Genomic DNA, 17,466 nt, shown 5'->3' on the forward strand with positions numbered 1-17,466 from the left:
ATATACAAAATACAATCAAGAATTTTAGAAACTAAATATTTGCATAATAATATCTAAGATATGAATATTTACAAAATATTCTAATAATTATATTTTAGCAAAAAGATAATTACATGAGCATGCAAGAGAATTTCGGGGATTGATGAAAATCAAATGGAACATTCTATGCACTCAATAATGGATTATAAATACTCTAAAAGGGACACATAAAGGAGGAAATTGATTTTCTACTCTAGAAAGAGACACAAAAACTAAACTCTTAGTAATTCATTAAGGGAGTTTATTACAACTAAATTTCAAATAGCCACATTGATTTTCAGAAGAACATTAAAAGAACAATTTAAGAAGATCGTATAATTCTAAGATAATTCTTTTTCCACAAAGGTTTCACACCAGAAGAAGTCCTAAGTAGTAATTCACCTTGTCGCCACTGTGCACTTGGAAGAACCTATTAGGCAAACTGTTTTATACAAATACTAACTTGGGCGTCGGAATGGGTACTTGGAAAAACATTTCGGGCCCTGCGAACCCCTTGTTGCTTTTTACAGGAACAAACATTTTCAGAAGTGATCTTATAATGTGGCAAGTTGGCAAAGACAAGCCTTCAAACCAATGATAATTATCTGATTCAGATTAATCAGAGATTAAATTGTTAATTAATAATTTCCTAAAAGGATACAGAACAAGTCCCAATTAAGTTGTGAGTTGTGAGTTGCGATTTCTCAGTGTGTGGTGGGGACTTGAGAAGTACTGAATTAAGAACTCAACTCAAATGTTTTTTAGTCTTCGCAGCTTGCGTGTTTTGTTGAATAATGACTACTTTTTTCTGCAGGCTGCTGCTATATTCAAAGGTACCACACCAAATTTCTGCATCCACTCCCTATTTTCTCAGCCTCACATACTTTTATCCGGCTAACTCTTTAATGGTAAATGGTAAATGGTAAATGGTAAATGGTTATATACTATCTCTTTCATAATATCTTGCTCTATTTCAATTAAATTTTAAAGAAATAAATAATACTCTCTCCAATTTTTTTTAGTTGTGTCCTTTTCTTATTTAGACAGTTATCTTAATTGTTCAATTTTCATTTTAAGACATATATTTATAGCTTCTACTATTTTAGGTGGTTTCCTCCCATTTTTTAAATTAAAAACAACCATAGAGAGTATGATGATTCATAATATTAAGAGTCTTCTTATTCACTTATCAAATAGGAGTAACTTTCCCCCAAATCAATTAGAGAAAACAGAATTAGAAACACGACTTAGGGTTTTCGAAACCCACTTTGCTCAAACCCAATATATTCTCAATCTTCAAAGCTGCTAGAACTCCTTCTTCCTATTCCATTAATTTTCTTTGACCCCATATGCAATTGAATTTTTGACCAGAACATTAGTTGAACACCACGAACAGTAGATGCACACCACGAAATATGGAAGATTTCGACCTTCTAATAATTTTCGACCTGAGGAAGATGAATTTTCAAAGACCCAAATTGCTGCTTCTGTTAGATAAATGAGCAAGTATATGAAACCCTAACTCTTGAACCAAGTTTTGGGTTTCCTGGAAAATTGATTTGGGGAAGGTGACCTTCATGAAAACCCATGTGTTTATTTTTTAATTTTCTAATTATTTCTTTTTACAAAAAAAAAATCTGAAGATTTAACGAAAGTTTAAAGAATCTCTTACTAGGTACCTTTTGACAAAAAAAAATACAAATTTTTGGTATTTTTTAACAAAAAAAATTGTTCTTGGTAGTTTTTCAAAAGTGATGTTTTTTTTAGTTATTTTTCAATAATTTTTTCTTATTTTAGAATGCCTTTTCAGTTTGTAACAATTTCCTTTTATGTAATTGTCTTCATTAATTTCCACACATTTTACTTTTCTTATAATATTTTTTGAACAATTTAAATGATAATATCACCAATCTTTAATTTTCTCATGTATTGTTAGTGTAAGTGTCAAATTTTATGACTTTTAACACTTGATGAACATGCCTTAGCTTCTACTTTGGAGGAAGACTTGAGAATGTGTCATATGCAAGTGATTTGGTGTTTGGAACGATTAATGAAGTGGTCGACATGGGGAGTTTGAGGCTCCACTAAAGGTGAAGAAACATGCCTTTAATGAGCCAAGGTATGGAAGGTGTGTTGCTAGATCAAAGCAACAAGGACCAAAACTGGAGATCACTCGACCAATCTGTAAGTGGCTCGATCAGGTGCTTGTTTGAGCGGATCCTAACTCGTTTAAACAAAAGTCAAATCAGTAGGCATTAACTTGGAATGAAGGTTGCTCGTTCGAGCACCATAGTAGCCTGTTCGCAAACCTAGGATACCTCATGGGCAGTTTGTAGGTCGTGTATAGCACTGAAAGGTGATTTAATGTCTTTTTATTGCTTGTTTATTGTGTTATTTATTGTCATATTTAATTAGTTTGTTATTCATAGAACAAATCACCACAAAACACACAAACTTGTGAGAGGGCTATTATATTATAAGAAACTTGAGAGTATTCTTCTTTGTTATAGTAGTTGTGATATTGAGAGAATTGTTCTCAAAATAAGGGAGGTTTATTTATACTTGTATTGTTGAATCCAATTATAAATAAAACTACATCTAAGGGGGAAGGTATTCAAGATACTTCACAAACACTTAGTGTTCATCTTTTCTTATAATTTCCATCTTGTTTTTTCGTTGTTGAACCTCTTAAAGCTTTGATTTCAGTGATGTCTTAAGGATAAAAGAATTAACGGCTAGTTGTATGAATTGAGTAGCACTATAATTTGTCTGCAAATAGTGGCACTAAATGAGATCATAACTTCATGTCTTCACCATTTAAGTATCCCACTAACGTAGCAAGTCTTGTTATTGTTGAGATTTAGAACATGTAGGACTATATCCAAATGCTTAAGACATGTACTAAGGCATCGACTAAGCAAGAACATAACAACGAAGCAATATTGGCTTGCTTGACCAACATGCTCGTTCGAGCACTTCTATGCAGCTTTGACAGTTTGGTTCAAATGCTTCTGTTTGATGGTCTGATGGTCAGGGCATTTGCTTGTTCGAGCACTTGGAAATTTTCGCATCAGAAAGTTTCTAAAAAGTATTTAAGCTTATGCTTGTTCGAGCGTATTGAAACAGAACATCAGTTCGTGATACGAAACTTTGTTTCATGAAGTAAAGTGCTGTTATGAACGAATGTCTTACATCATAATTAACCAATAATCATAAGTTATCATTGATGTATGGTTTTGGATGAATCCATATGTCACTTCAACTTTATAAATAAGAGTGAGTGCATGGAAATCATTTACATCTTGAACATAAATTTCTGTCATCTTTCTCTCAATTTCTTGAAACTTAGAAGAGAGTAACTCTTTATTGTTTTCTGATTTTAATCTCTACATAAACAAATAATCATTTAGTTCAATCGATCCGTACTAATCGGTTGATGTGATTGGTTGTATCTCATTGTAAATTTCCGATCTCATAACCCAAGTACTTTTGTAGGTGAAATATCACAATAGGAAAGCTTGTAGTCGCCTTCAATCTATATCAAGATTTCTAGTGACGTTCATCGTCGCAAACTAATCTTCTCTACGGTATCATCGTTCAATTCGTGATTCATTCAAGCAAGAAGTTCGTTGCCATACACAAAGGAGACACTACAAACATCATCTTGTATTTGTAGTTTATTTTCCGCATTATTATTTGTAATAGTTATTGTCTTTTTTTACCTTCTTACTTTCTTCCTATGAGTTCAAAGGTAGTCCATGGCAATTCCAAGTTTGGAACATTAGCTTTTCATGCATAGTGCACCTGTAACTATTCATGCTTTTTGACCATTTTGCAAATTTGTTCCTCATTTTCTACTTTCAACTTTTATCCCTTTTATTCTAAATTTATTTTATAACATACAATGATGATGATGAAAATAATATGCGATAAGAAATATCTTGTCATAAAAGAACATTGTGATTAAAAAAGTCATAAGATCATCATAAATTGTAAATAGTAAAATTTGTAATATATTTTGAAATTAATGAGTGTTAAAATTAAAGGCGTTCGAATTTAATCAAGTCAAGTCCTCAACTTTCAAGCTTTTGTGTATGTGGGCTGGACGGGTTCAAGCATTTACTTATTTTAATTGATCATGATTCATGATTGAGTTTGTTTGACAATGATTATGGATTAAGCCTCTACTTGCATCTAAATTTTGATTAATGAATGGGAGATTAAAAAAAAGGATTAACAACAAAATAGACTAAATATTATTGGTAATTGCTGTTCCAGCCGTTTATTTTGATACACAGCCAGCGCAACATACTCCTTTTTAAATTCTGACATTCACTTTTTTACTAATTATTAAGAATGTAGGTTAAATCTATTGTATGTATTTACCAACCACATTTTCTATTTTATGTTTTAGTTTGTTTAGTTAGTTAAGACTTTGTTATTCTCTACTACTTGAATTTCTCTTATAAATACCCATTATTAGTGACGTATTCATTAATCATCAAATCAATAATACTCATATGTCCTCTTTCAATTGCATCAAAGAGGAAAACATCAAATAAGTATATTGAATAGCGTAAAAAATGCAAATGTCTCATGTTTAATGAATAGGATATGGTATTATTTTTGTAACACCGTATAACAATATATGGACCACTAGCAAGTCAATGTTCACATTTTTTTTTATTCGTTTAGGAATTAGGAGTGTTAATTAGCCTATATACGCTTAGAGTTTGTTTCCACCAAAATAATTAGCTTTCCATAATCTAATAATACTTCTATGCTGTTAGGAATAGTTTAGAGAAGGAAATCGATAGGATCTTGGTCTATTATACATTTGGGTTCACATTATTATCCAAATTTTAGGTTTATTAAATGAAAATTTTGTTTTATGTTTATGAAAATTTTTTGGTTTTATTTTATTTCTTTGAAATATTTTCGGTTTAAGTAAAATTATAGTCAAATGACATTAATCCAATTGTAGCCATATATACTTAGTATTAGCTTAGCAAATTAATTAAAAATAATATAAAGTACCCAAAAGATCATGGAAGATTGTGTAATCTCTTAAATTAGACAAACTTAGAATGGTCCACCATCTCTATCTCTATGTATCATAAAGTAAATACTATTATATGCCTTATGATACATTCCCCCCAATCCCAATCCCAATCCCAACCCCAACAACTGTACTAATTCAAACTCATACACTTACCATTTCCCGGCCATGGCCCATGCCATACTTCAATATAAAGTTGTCTGTCTACTCCTTGTATGACTCTACACAACGTAATACACTACTAACTTAAGAGTTTATAATTATATACTCACCCCCTTGTTTAAAAATTGTTCGTATTTATCATTTTAGGTTATTTTATTTATTGTTTTTATAACTAATTTTTCTATTTTTAATACAAATTTTAAACAAAATTAACCTTGTTCATTTTTATTTTAATACTTTAATAATACTTATAGTTCTAATATATCTTCTACTAATTTCGATTTAACATTTTAATATTGTTCATGACCTCCACATATTTCTCACTTCTTAAAAATATATTTTTTAATAGTTATAGTCTTTATTTTTTTTTCCATTAATTTTCTTTAAGGCAAGCAAAAAGTAATTATCATGCCATATATATATCCCTAACTTTCAATTAAAAATATTTAGCCGTCTCGTAAAGATCCCTACAATGACTTTTATGTTAGAATTTTTTTGTGAGCAATTTTTTAGTGGAACATAATAAATAGTGTATATAGAAGTGTCTTTTAAACATTGTACACAGAAACAATTTTTTGCATTGAATGAATCTACTACCATACTCTATGCAGCATATTGTGTAGACCTTCTAACACTCTCTTGTTATCACACAATGTGGTTTTACACATTTGTCTTGTCGTAAACAAACTTTGGTTTTACACATTATTGTCGGCAGCTGAGCCGTCAGCCCGTCACTCAGTTTTCTTTACTTTGAACTTTGAAGTATGTTACAGAAGTAAAAAAGTTATAAAAAAAAAAAAAAAAAAAAAAAAAAAAAAAGATTAATAAATATGATTATTGAACTCTTAACTATTGATTGTTGACATAATGTGTGTTGGTTAGAGATATGAGTCTGTGATGTGTTCTTAGATTAGCGTAGGGATTAGGGAGTAACAAAAGTAGTAATTCCAATCTTCATGCTATTTGGGATGGAAATATAATCATAACAATTCTTTATTTAATCACTAACTAAAGCAGTTCTGAGACTAATCATTTATTTTAACATCAATTTTCTAAGCAGAGGCGACAGATAAAACCTCAAACTTCATAACTTTATTTACATTCATTCATTTGGAGTATTATTAATGCCACAGTTTTTGCTAATTAAGGATATTCGGGATCGCTTGAATTTTGACGATCATCAACATTAAACTCCTCACTAGAGTCCTCACTTATCCTCCATCTGTTGAGCGTTCGCAAAACAAAAATAAAAAAAATAAAAATAAAAAATAAAAATAAAAATAAAAAAACAAAAGCATTACTTACTAGCTTGAGATTGAGAGTAGATAATAGACAGGGCAGGCAAACGTATTTGTATTTTTATTACCTTTCAAGAACCACCTTTCCCTCTTTGTACTTCTGGTTTTTATCCCGAGCTACCATCTAAAACAAACAAAAACCAGCGTTAATTGTTCCCTACCCTACCTACCTACCTACCTACCTACCTTTCCTTCCTCAAATGTTTATTTTTAAAGGTTTTTTCAGTTGAATTTGTGAGATCATCATCGCTTAATATCAAACACTGACATTGCACTAAAAACATTATACTTCTATATATGGTTTGTGGAAGCTTACATATTTCCAACCAAGAAGTTGGCCACATCCACAACAAAATATATCAGCAACTGTATGCATTCCAGACATCATAAGTCTGTCTTCTTCTGGTCCAGTTGTCACATTTACCCTGTACAACAATGTCAAAAAACACAACTTCAATTCTTCCAATTTCCAAACATTATAATCTCACATGGGATATTTTCTTTGTTAAGCTTCATCTTCCATTCAAGAGACGGTGAGGCATTTGACCAAGCAGCTAATACCAGATGTTTAGAAGATTGTGTATGAATGTATGATAATCTTTGCATTCGCTTCTATCAGAGAACATCCTCTCATGTTTCTCATACATTCATCTTGATAAATCAGTGAATGTACTCATTATACACCGATAAACTAAGCTTCCTTGCAATGATGTCCTCAATCACTTACACACAACTCCTTGCAACCAATCACATTTTCTATTCAAAATAACCATGGGCCAATTACTCTTTCCCTCCTTGCAATTAAGTTTGCATCATTTGTCTTTTTACTCTAATTTATATCCACAAATACAGCTACTCATAACTCTTCTAAATAATAAGAAAGAAACAACACTTGAAAGTCAAAACAAATAAGCAAATTATACAATCAAGGATGGGAAGTTTTCAGAACTTACGCATTTTCAAAAAGATAAGCCCTCCCTTTGCGACAGCTGAATGACTGACAAAATATGACAACAAACTGAATCAGAACCAACAATGAGACTCCATGTATAAATAAAATTTTAGGAAAATATTCATAACTGATCTGATCAGAAGCTTGCAAAAGCACACAGCTCTCAAAAAAGTGACAATTAACATATTAAAGCTACAAGTTCAACAAATTTCGGATGGATCACAGAATAAAAACCATTTAAGTTTAGCATCTTAAAAAAAAGTGGTTAAAACCTTTAAATCTCCATTACACTCGTAAAACGAGTAAACAACAATATTTAAGAAGTGATGAATGTGTTTTACACGGTAATATCTGTACATATAAGCTTAAAAGATATTTGTACTCAAATGGACTTGGAACAAACAGAGAAATGAAACGATGGTTGTTGCATAGCTATGGCCTATATATAAAAAAAAGACTTCCAAACAACTGAACTTTTCCTTATCAATCATCCGTTTAATATATTAAGGTTTCCTTCATCATTTTTCTACTCACACTCAACTAAAATGCAAAATAATTTTAGTTCCTCTTACCTGAAATGGACAATCTAGAATCCACAACAAGTATACTCTTTCCTCGCACTCTGTTCATTTATCATGATTCTAAATCTTAAACCAATTAGTAATTGTATCCTTCATCGGCAACTTCCATATAGACGGAAAGTAGGCATCTCACACCCTCAATAATCTTAATCATTGGCAACTCACAGCCTCAATCTGTGGCATCACAATCAGTTACTCAGCCATCTTAATCATTGGCATCTAACGGCCTCGATCATCTTAATCATTGGCATCTAACGGTCTCAACTCTCAAGTTTCGACTATCTAATCATTGGCATTATGAAGTCTTAATTTATGGTATCACCATTGACATTGAAGCAAAAACACATTCTCCAATAATGTAACATAAATAATAAAGCACATACGAATATATTACACTGAATCGGTTCATCAAAATTAAACAACAAAATAATAATCCAACAAAACAAACATCCTCAATAAGGGGAATTATCCCTCATAATAATAATTATAATCGCACAACACAACATCTTGTACAAGATCAACCTTCTTATTGATAAAAACAGGAAAAAGAGTCAGTCAAAGAGTGATCATAATGACCTAAGATTGTCCAAAGAATCTCAAGAATATGCCCCTATTATACCATACTTATCTAAGAACAGATTCATTGAACCTTGTAGAAGAAGATCAATAAGCTCCAAGTACATAATATCATTATATGTTCCACCAAGTTAATGGTCCGAATATATAATTCAAAGTTAATGCAACATGACAACACCAACTGTTCATAATTGAGTTATGACTCAGTTCACAAAATAAAACCCAAATCATTCATTCTTACAATACTGCATCAACCAACATCATCTTAATCAAGTTGGTACACACACTCATCTAAATTCGAATTCTAATCATATCCGTCTCAAAAAACCCATCAACAAATTTCATACTCTGATTACTCAAATTAAATGAAAGTTCCAATAATTTCACATAATATTATCCACAATTTTCGTACTTGTATCATGCATGGAATTATTAAGCTCAATTCACACACATCTTAACTCTTACCCAACAATCAATTTTACAATGATCCCTCAATTTAATCGATGTTCCAAAATTAAAAATTATCTACTGAAACTTCATCATCTCAATCTAAAAACACAATAAAAAAAATTCACTTTAAAACACTAAATTGAAATAACCACTATGATCCCATCACCTAAACTAAGAATCAAAATTCTAATAAAATAACAAAACAAAAAATCAATTAAGAATCAATCATATTCTTCAAATTCAAAGCATAAAAAAAGACGTATAATGAGGAAAATCCAAAAAGAAAATGAATAAATTAAGCATAAAAGAGATAAAGATGAAAACTTAAAATCATTTACCCGAGAAAGGATATCATCAGCAAGAGCTAAAGGGCTATCACAGCATCTACAGCGGTAGACTTTGCCATCTAATTCAACAAGAAACACTCTTCCCATCACCAACACTCCAACTTTTTTTTATATACTTTTTCTCTTTCTTTTCCACCAATAAAACAGATTTTTCTTTTAATTTGTGATCAAAATAGAATCTTTATCATGGATCTTTAAGTTTGAACAATTCATATAAAAGTTAAAGAGTAGGGGAAGAAGTTGGGGTTTTCCCCTTAATTTAATGGGTAACAATAACAAGTAATCAGAAAACTTTTACAAAAGTTTGATGACCTCAACACCCGAAGAAACATGAAAAGATTACCGGAAAAGGGATTTACCGGTCATTTGAGGATGTAATAGTGTCGAGCAATTTGGAAAGTGGGCTGGGTCCGAAAATAGGCTTCGTTGAAGGCCCATGTGAGACTCGTAAGAGATAACAGATAAGGGGAATTCATGAAAATTAATTCCATTCTTTTAACAATCTCTAAAAAACACGATTGTCTATTTACATTATTATATACTAATTTTAGTTACTCCTATTATAAATCATAATTTCTTTATTAAGATCATCTTACCGTGAGATGATTTATTATGAGCTAATTTAATTTTTAATCTCTTAAAATGTAATGAAAAAAAACTGTTTTTATTTAGTTAACTGCTATGTAAGCTTAACTTTGGACTGTTTGTACCCATCTAACGATGAGACGGTCTCAACAAGACTTGCTGATCATAAATAAATAAATAAACAACCCCTTTTGTATGAGACGGTCTCACCGTGAGACAAACACATACAAAAGCTTCATTGGGCTAAAAATTTTTAATTATTGGATTATTTAATCCAAATATGGAGCACATCTCTCAGTGAGACTGTTTCATACAAGAATTTGTGATAAATCAATATTAAAGTTTATTCAAATTATAAATAAAGGAAAATTATAATTTATTAAATCTAACCATATGTCACATATTAATATGTTTTTAGTTAAGAGATAATTAAAAAAATAAGTCAATAAAGGTTAAAATACTACAAGAAAAGAAAGGATTAGACAATATCATGATTTATTATTCTTATTATCAATGATCTCAAAAACTGATTGAATAGTTAATTTAGTAGATTAGTCGTTTTTGTTAGCTTTGACATTAAGCCAAAGAAAAGGAGTGATGTAGAGATAAGAAAAGGAAGGAAGGTTGGATAGCATAGAGGTGGACAAATTTGCCATGTGTCAAATGTTGAGCACCTTCATGTAAATGTCACGTGTGATTCCATTACAACAATTTGAGTTGGAAGTTGGAATGGTGAAGGGTAACATCTTATCTTGAATATAGGCACCTCTTTTCTATTTTACTTTGATTATTATTAATTTCCCTTTTATCCAAGTTCTAATATTTGAGGTTATAAATAATAGATATAGATATTGAGGGCATTTTTAGTTTGGATTAAACTTGATATGAAATAATAATATTTGAGCATGTATTGGGAAAAGCTTTTGGGAAAAATTTTTAATGATATCCCTATTTATTTTAAGAATTCTATTTGATCAAATAAAAAATATTTCTTGATTAGTTTTTGCTTAATTAAAAAATATTTTTTAATTAAAAAATACATTCAGACTTTCCCAAATGTTGCCAAATAATGGTTTGTAGAGCTTGTAAATGATCAAGAATCGTGGGTTTAGCTAGTGGCAGATATCTTTTTGATCCTTATCTTCTAATAGAAGTTTGATTATCATCATATATGAGAAGAATATATTATTTTTCTATTTATTAGTAGGAAGTCTTTAGCCTACCGACTAAAAAAAGTTTGTAGATGATCAACATACAAACTTTATACTAAGATAGTGGAAATTCTTTGGAAAGTGTTCTTTAAGTAAAAAGGTGGGTGACACAACGCATGAATTAATTATAAAACTAGTAATCTACCATTGTTAATTTGAGGCTTAAACTCATGAGAAATAAGAACTAGAGGGAACAAAATTTAAATAAAATAATGAAATGGTAGGATGTTATAACCACTTAAAGAGATGGGCCTACAAAATACTCAACTAATACTATTTAACTCTAAAATATAAGAGTTTTTTTTTAAGTTAAATAGAGTTATTTTAGGAGAAAAGATAGAGTAATATCGAGGAAACAAGTGTGTCTTATGTGCATAATGTATGGACTATGGAGTAATTAAGGTAAGCTAATCAAGCATTAAAAAACAGCACTAAAATGAACCAATCATAATCAAAAGAGGAAGAAAAAAAAAACGAATTCCCACTTAAAATGGGTAGGAGGTTGATGAAAGTAGTCGACTAGGCAGTCAGCTGCACATAGGCCCACACATTTTTTTAATTTACCTTTTATTTTTTTTTATCTCTTTAAATTTACACTATTCAACAATTTTGAATCATTTTTTAAAAGCATGACTAATTTATTGTCGTGAAATTTAAATAGTAAATAATATCCTCTCTGCTTGTGTTCCATAGAAATTTTAAGCCTGCATTTCAATAACAAAGTAAAAATTAAATTTTTGAGAGGAAAGTAAAATCAAATGACTAATGAAAATGATTAAATTTGCATGTTGCTTATTAGAGATAATCTAAAAAAATCTTCTACATATAAATTTAGAGTATTATAAAGAAAGTTCTAAATTAAATGATCAATTAAAAAGTTATTTGTATAATGAGTTATAGAAGTCAATGACTAAAATTGATGCAGAGAATTCTAGAGCTCATAAACTATTCTAATTAAATGTATGTAGGAGTTTGGAGAGTAATCTAGATAACATAGTTTAACTCACTTAGCACTAGTATAAATAAGATTTATCAATTAGTGTGTTGGGTGTTGAGGAGAGACACAACTAAGAGTGAGTTGAAAACATAAAGTGAGAGTATTAATCAGTGAGTGTGTAAGTTGTAGTCTAGGTGTAAATATCCTAAAAAAATAGTGTCGAGTGTGTCTTTTAAATTGTAAATTGTTATTCTTATGAATTGAATTGTGTGTATAATAATAAAATTACATTTTTAATTACTATACCACGAGTGTCATTTGGAATTAAAAATTAAAAATTACATTTTTGATTGCCTGTAGTGTCGACCTCTTAACACTGCGCAATAAGCTTGTCATTATATAATTAATTTGGAATTAAAAATTAAAAAGTTACGTTGTGCCATTTGGCACGACACACGTGCTTGTTCGATGAGACTCACGCGCCAAGTTTAAGATGACTGGTAGGACATGATTTGTTATTGTTCGTATTCCTTTAGGCTCTAAGGAACAACTCGTTAGTGAATTAATTAGCTCCAGCACGATCCACGATTATTGAAATGATATAATTTCTATATTTAAAGGTTTGTTTGATAAATGTTTAATTGAATATTTAAAAATATTAGTTGATAAACTAATTGCTTAAATTGACTCTTATGAAAATATTTGATAAAAATTCTTTTATTTAATATTAATTGTTTATAAGTGAAATGTGAATAAATAACTAAAAATTAATGAAAAACCTATTTCAAACAACTTTTTAATTTTAACTTTAATTGATCTAAAATTATATAATAAGTATTTTTTCAAGTGTCTAATCAATCCAAAACACAAATGTCAAAAATACAAGTTAATAATAAAACTAATTGCCAAAACTTACACTAAATTCAACCAAAACTAAAGAAAAAATGTTGCTTACCGTTTGGTACGTGGCGAATCACGAGAACGCCCGCTTCAATTTCTATGACCAATGACTATGAGTTGTATAATCAGGTGGGACCCACATGGAGAAAAAATTGGTACAATATATTTAAAAAAGTGAGCCCACACCCCACAGGATGCCGACTCGCCGGCTCAAGAAAGTAACTGTCTGTCTTCACACGTCACTTTTGCGCCGTACAACTCTTTATACGTGGATTGGTGGATGTCTTTTACTTCTTTCTTAGCCATTTATTATACATGATACATCCATACATCATCATGTATCCATGCATGGATCATGGATGACATCCCTGCATCGGATATACTGGATCACTGATGGGCATATATACATAATACATTATACATGAAACAAAATATATGTACATCCTCCTATGAGCACACGTCCATAACGTGAAATATCAGCCGCAAATGCATAGTTTCTGGTCATTCTTCTACTTCTTTAGTTACATGGATGGCCAATTTTTTGTGAAGAAAAATAATAGCAAGAATATAACAGAGAAAGTACTTTTTTACAAACCTTACATTACCATTTTTAAGCTAACACTAATTCGTATTGCAAGCAAAAACATTAAAAATTTCCACCTATTTTTCATGCTGATGTGAAATAAAAAAATTGTCATTTATAATTCATTTTTTAGTATAGTATATATGCAATCGGACAAGATTTTAGCAAAAGATATCTTAAAATTCTTTGGGTCATCAATAACAATTTCTTAATGTAGAAAATTTCTTAACAGTTTTCCACATATAAATGCCTAATTTATATAAATACAATATCTTTAATTAGTTAATACGCGTATAATATTTGCAGAAACTATCTTAAATTCTTTGGGTCATTTGTTAATAATAATAATAATTATTATTATTATTATTTTTATTTTTATTTATTTATTTTTTTTTTTTTTTGAAAAATGATAAATTATCATTGCACCAAACAAAGCCCATACAAGCTACAAAAATAAAGGACTCAACCCCAAGTATAGTTGCATCAGAATGGAACAAGTGTCCACCTTTTAGGAAGGGTTGCCCAAGTCCACTCTTCATCATCTATATTGAAGTTTCGGATTATTTTTATGATCTTAAAAGACAATATTAACTGTAATCATTTAAATAATATGTTTAACTTAAGTTATTTATATAACTTTTTGTTATGCTATTTATTATTTATATAATTTAATATAGTTTCTTATATATAATTTTATTTATGTATATTCAATATGATTGGTTAAGAAAAATATATACAATGTTTAAAATAATACCTAATAACCTTCACGTATAAATCAAATATTCTTAAAATAATTTTTTTATAATGATATAATTAAATAAAAAAAAATTCCAATCACCATGCAAGGCATGAGTATCTATCTAGTAATTATAATAATAACCTTTTTTTCAATGAAAGTACTATACATTTTAAAATATTATATCTATTTTATATATGATGATAACATGTAATTATATCTCTATTTTTATTTTGAATTAATTACATATCTATTTAAAATTTATATTTAAATATACTTTTATATTAATAAATTCGTGCATTGCACAAGTTTATATATATATATATATATATATATATATATATATATATATATATATATATATATATATATATATATATATATAATGTGATATTGTTCACGCTGTTTAAATATCGAAATGTACTTTATAATTGTGAAATGTATTAATTAACAACTTAGATTTAATGAATATACATCACAAGAAAAACAATTAATAATAGTATGTCAATCTTATAATTTCCTCAAAAGAAGCGGATGGGAGTTGTTAATTGTAACAATATTATTATGTACACAAATGTGTATGTAACTTTGTAAGAGGTCCCCTGTCCCATGAGCCATGGAATAATAATTGACGAGAAAAGAAAGTGTCCATAAATTTATTTATAAAAAAGAAAAGTAAAATGGACTAATGGAGGGATTTTGATGAGTTTCTATAATACACTCCTATTATAATAATATAATATAATATTATATAGCCAATAGAAGTATAATAAATTGGAATCCCATTAGAAGTTTGTCGTTTAGTAGCTTAGCTGTCGGACAGATGGAGCACATAACAAGCACAGCCATTCTCTGTCACATTCCCATCTTAGCTTGTTTTTGCATTGAAATAAATCCAACCATACATTACTACATATTACTCCTAATGACCAAATCCTACTCCTACATTAATTTTATTTTAATTAATATTAAAACCACCCAATGGCCAATATAATGCTTTGGAGTATATACTCTTCCCACTATTTCTGATCCTGAAAATCTCATTATTGATTTTGTGTTTACTAACATCAAAACTTTTATTTTGATTTAAAAAGGATTGAAAATAGATTTTCAATCTAAAATCTTTAATTTTTATTTAAATAATTAGAATTTCTTTAATAACTACTTTTTCATCTTTAATATTTTGCTTTGATATGATTTTAACTTTCGTAACGAACCTTTAAATCTCAATAATGAATATAGTAATAGGAATGTATATTCTTATCATCATCGTACCTAGTGTATTTCGCTCATAAATATATATATATATATATATATATATATATATATATATATATATATATATATATATATTATAGAAGAAATTTAGGATCATAATATTATTCTAGGAAAAATAAGTACTCAGCTACGTTTTTTTAAAACATTCCATTTGGTTTTAGACACTATTCATCATTCGCTCATAATTTATATTTTTTTCTTAAACTAAAAGTTGAAACACAGTCAAATAAGATCTTGTTTGATTCGTCTTAACATAAGGTTTATTAAAACCTAAATTTTATAATTATTAATTATGCAGAATTAAAGATATTAACGATAATATTAGTGTGTTAACAAACATGCCTAAATCAAATCAAATAGGACATTTAGAAAAAAAAGAGTAGTTAAAATATTACACTTATTGAGATATTAAATCACAAAAAATTAAGGGATAAGAAGGTTTTAAAAAATGAATGATAAGATGCACATTTCATACTTCCTCCCTTCCAATTCATATGGAACATTTGTTTTTTAACGCAGTTGAATGTATTAATTTAATTCTTAATATCTCTAATTATGTATAATAAAAAATTATAAAATTTTGATATTAATAATCTTTGCGGTGAGACGAATCAAATAAGATCTCCCTTAACTATGTTTTAACCTATAAATCAAAATCTAATCACAAATTAAGAATAATAAATAAATAATGTCATTGTTCTAATGTTGTAACTAATTTTAAATGGACGTACCTTCATGTGAAGATTTTAAATCATGATCAAATCAATAAAATTAATGTGTAATTAGAAGTAGGGATAAAGAAAGAAATACTACAATAAAGAAAAGGAGACAGCAAATCTTAAGCAATAGATTTCGAAGACCAAAGACTTGGGCGGTCGGGCCCACAAGAAAAGGGGGCAGTGAGCAGCCGCGCTTTGTAGCTCTCCTTTTTTCCAACAGCGTCCCGCGTTTATTGTAGGGGCCCGCCTTTTCCGTCCGTCTTCGTCAACCTTCTTTTTAGCCCACCATTATTATTATAAACACAAATTCTTATATGAGTCGGTTTTATGGTGAGACCATTTTAATTGAGTTGGTCTAATTATATATATTTTTAAAATGATGATTTTTTATAGTTTTAAAGTTATTAGTTATAAACTTAAAGTGATCATTTATAATTTCAAAGTAATCACTTAGAGAAATGGGCTTACTTGTATGAACTAGTCTCATGATGAGACGGTCTCATATAAGACGGGCTGTATTAGAAAAGCTTTTCTCGTTTTATGGGCTACTCATTATAATTCCTCCGTTCTAAAATACATGCACTAAATACATTTTTGCGCAACTTAATGTGTTTGATGGATCGTTTATATTTAGAGTTAAACAAAATTTAAAATTATAAAAATTTGATATTAAGAAAATATGCGACAAGAAGAATAGAACAAAATCCCACTTGATTGTTTTTGTCTCCTATAATAACCGAAATATGTAAATTATCATAGAATAATGAATAGCGTAAAATATGATTTGGTGAAGTATATGAAATGAAGAAGTATTACCCATTTTTTTCTTAGCCTATAGCCTATAACCTATAGGGTTACACAAATTCTTGTATGAGACCGTTTTACCATGAGATATGTCTCACACTTGAGTTAAATAGCCTAATAATAAAAACTTTTAGCTTATTAGCTTCTTATTTTGAAGTTGTCTCACCGTGAGACGGTCTTTTAGAAGATGGACTAGGTTAAACTCATGAATTTAAGTTGAAATTTGTAACACCCGGACTGCTGGTGACTACTCATGGAGACTGTATAGTA

General features: G+C 29.3%; 1 protein-coding gene and 1 long non-coding RNA gene across 3 annotated transcripts; one reads left to right on the forward strand and one right to left on the reverse strand.

Annotated features, from left to right (window-relative positions):
• The first annotated feature begins 953 nt into the window (after positions 1 to 953).
• Positions 954 to 3,808, forward strand: LOC130823854 (uncharacterized). The gene is made up of 2 exons (XR_009046639.1): positions 954 to 2,374; positions 3,514 to 3,808. It is a non-coding gene; the product is annotated as an uncharacterized LOC130823854 (long non-coding RNA).
• A 1,723-nt stretch (positions 3,809 to 5,531) lies between these two features.
• Positions 5,532 to 9,959, reverse strand: LOC130823855 (protein yippee-like At5g53940). 2 transcript variants are annotated; one of them, XR_009046640.1, is made up of 5 exons: positions 9,435 to 9,877; positions 7,491 to 7,534; positions 6,854 to 6,962; positions 6,545 to 6,661; positions 5,532 to 6,461 (listed from the first exon to the last, which is right to left on the reverse strand). XR_009046640.1 is itself a non-coding variant. In XM_057688664.1 (5 exons), exons 1-5 carry the CDS (start codon positions 9,528 to 9,530, stop codon positions 6,383 to 6,385), a joined length of 384 nt encoding a protein of 127 aa, XP_057544647.1. In that variant the 5' UTR covers positions 9,531 to 9,959; the 3' UTR covers positions 5,545 to 6,382. The 2 variants fall into 2 exon arrangements, 1 of the variants encoding a protein (XP_057544647.1); XM_057688664.1 differs by having other exon boundaries at positions 5,545 to 6,461; positions 6,606 to 6,661; positions 9,435 to 9,959.
• Between the last annotated feature and the right edge of the window lie 7,507 nt (positions 9,960 to 17,466).

Source organism: Amaranthus tricolor, chromosome 9 (assembly GCF_026212465.1).
Source record: "Amaranthus tricolor cultivar Red isolate AtriRed21 chromosome 9, ASM2621246v1, whole genome shotgun sequence".
Taxonomy (NCBI): domain Eukaryota; kingdom Viridiplantae; phylum Streptophyta; class Magnoliopsida; order Caryophyllales; family Amaranthaceae; genus Amaranthus; species Amaranthus tricolor.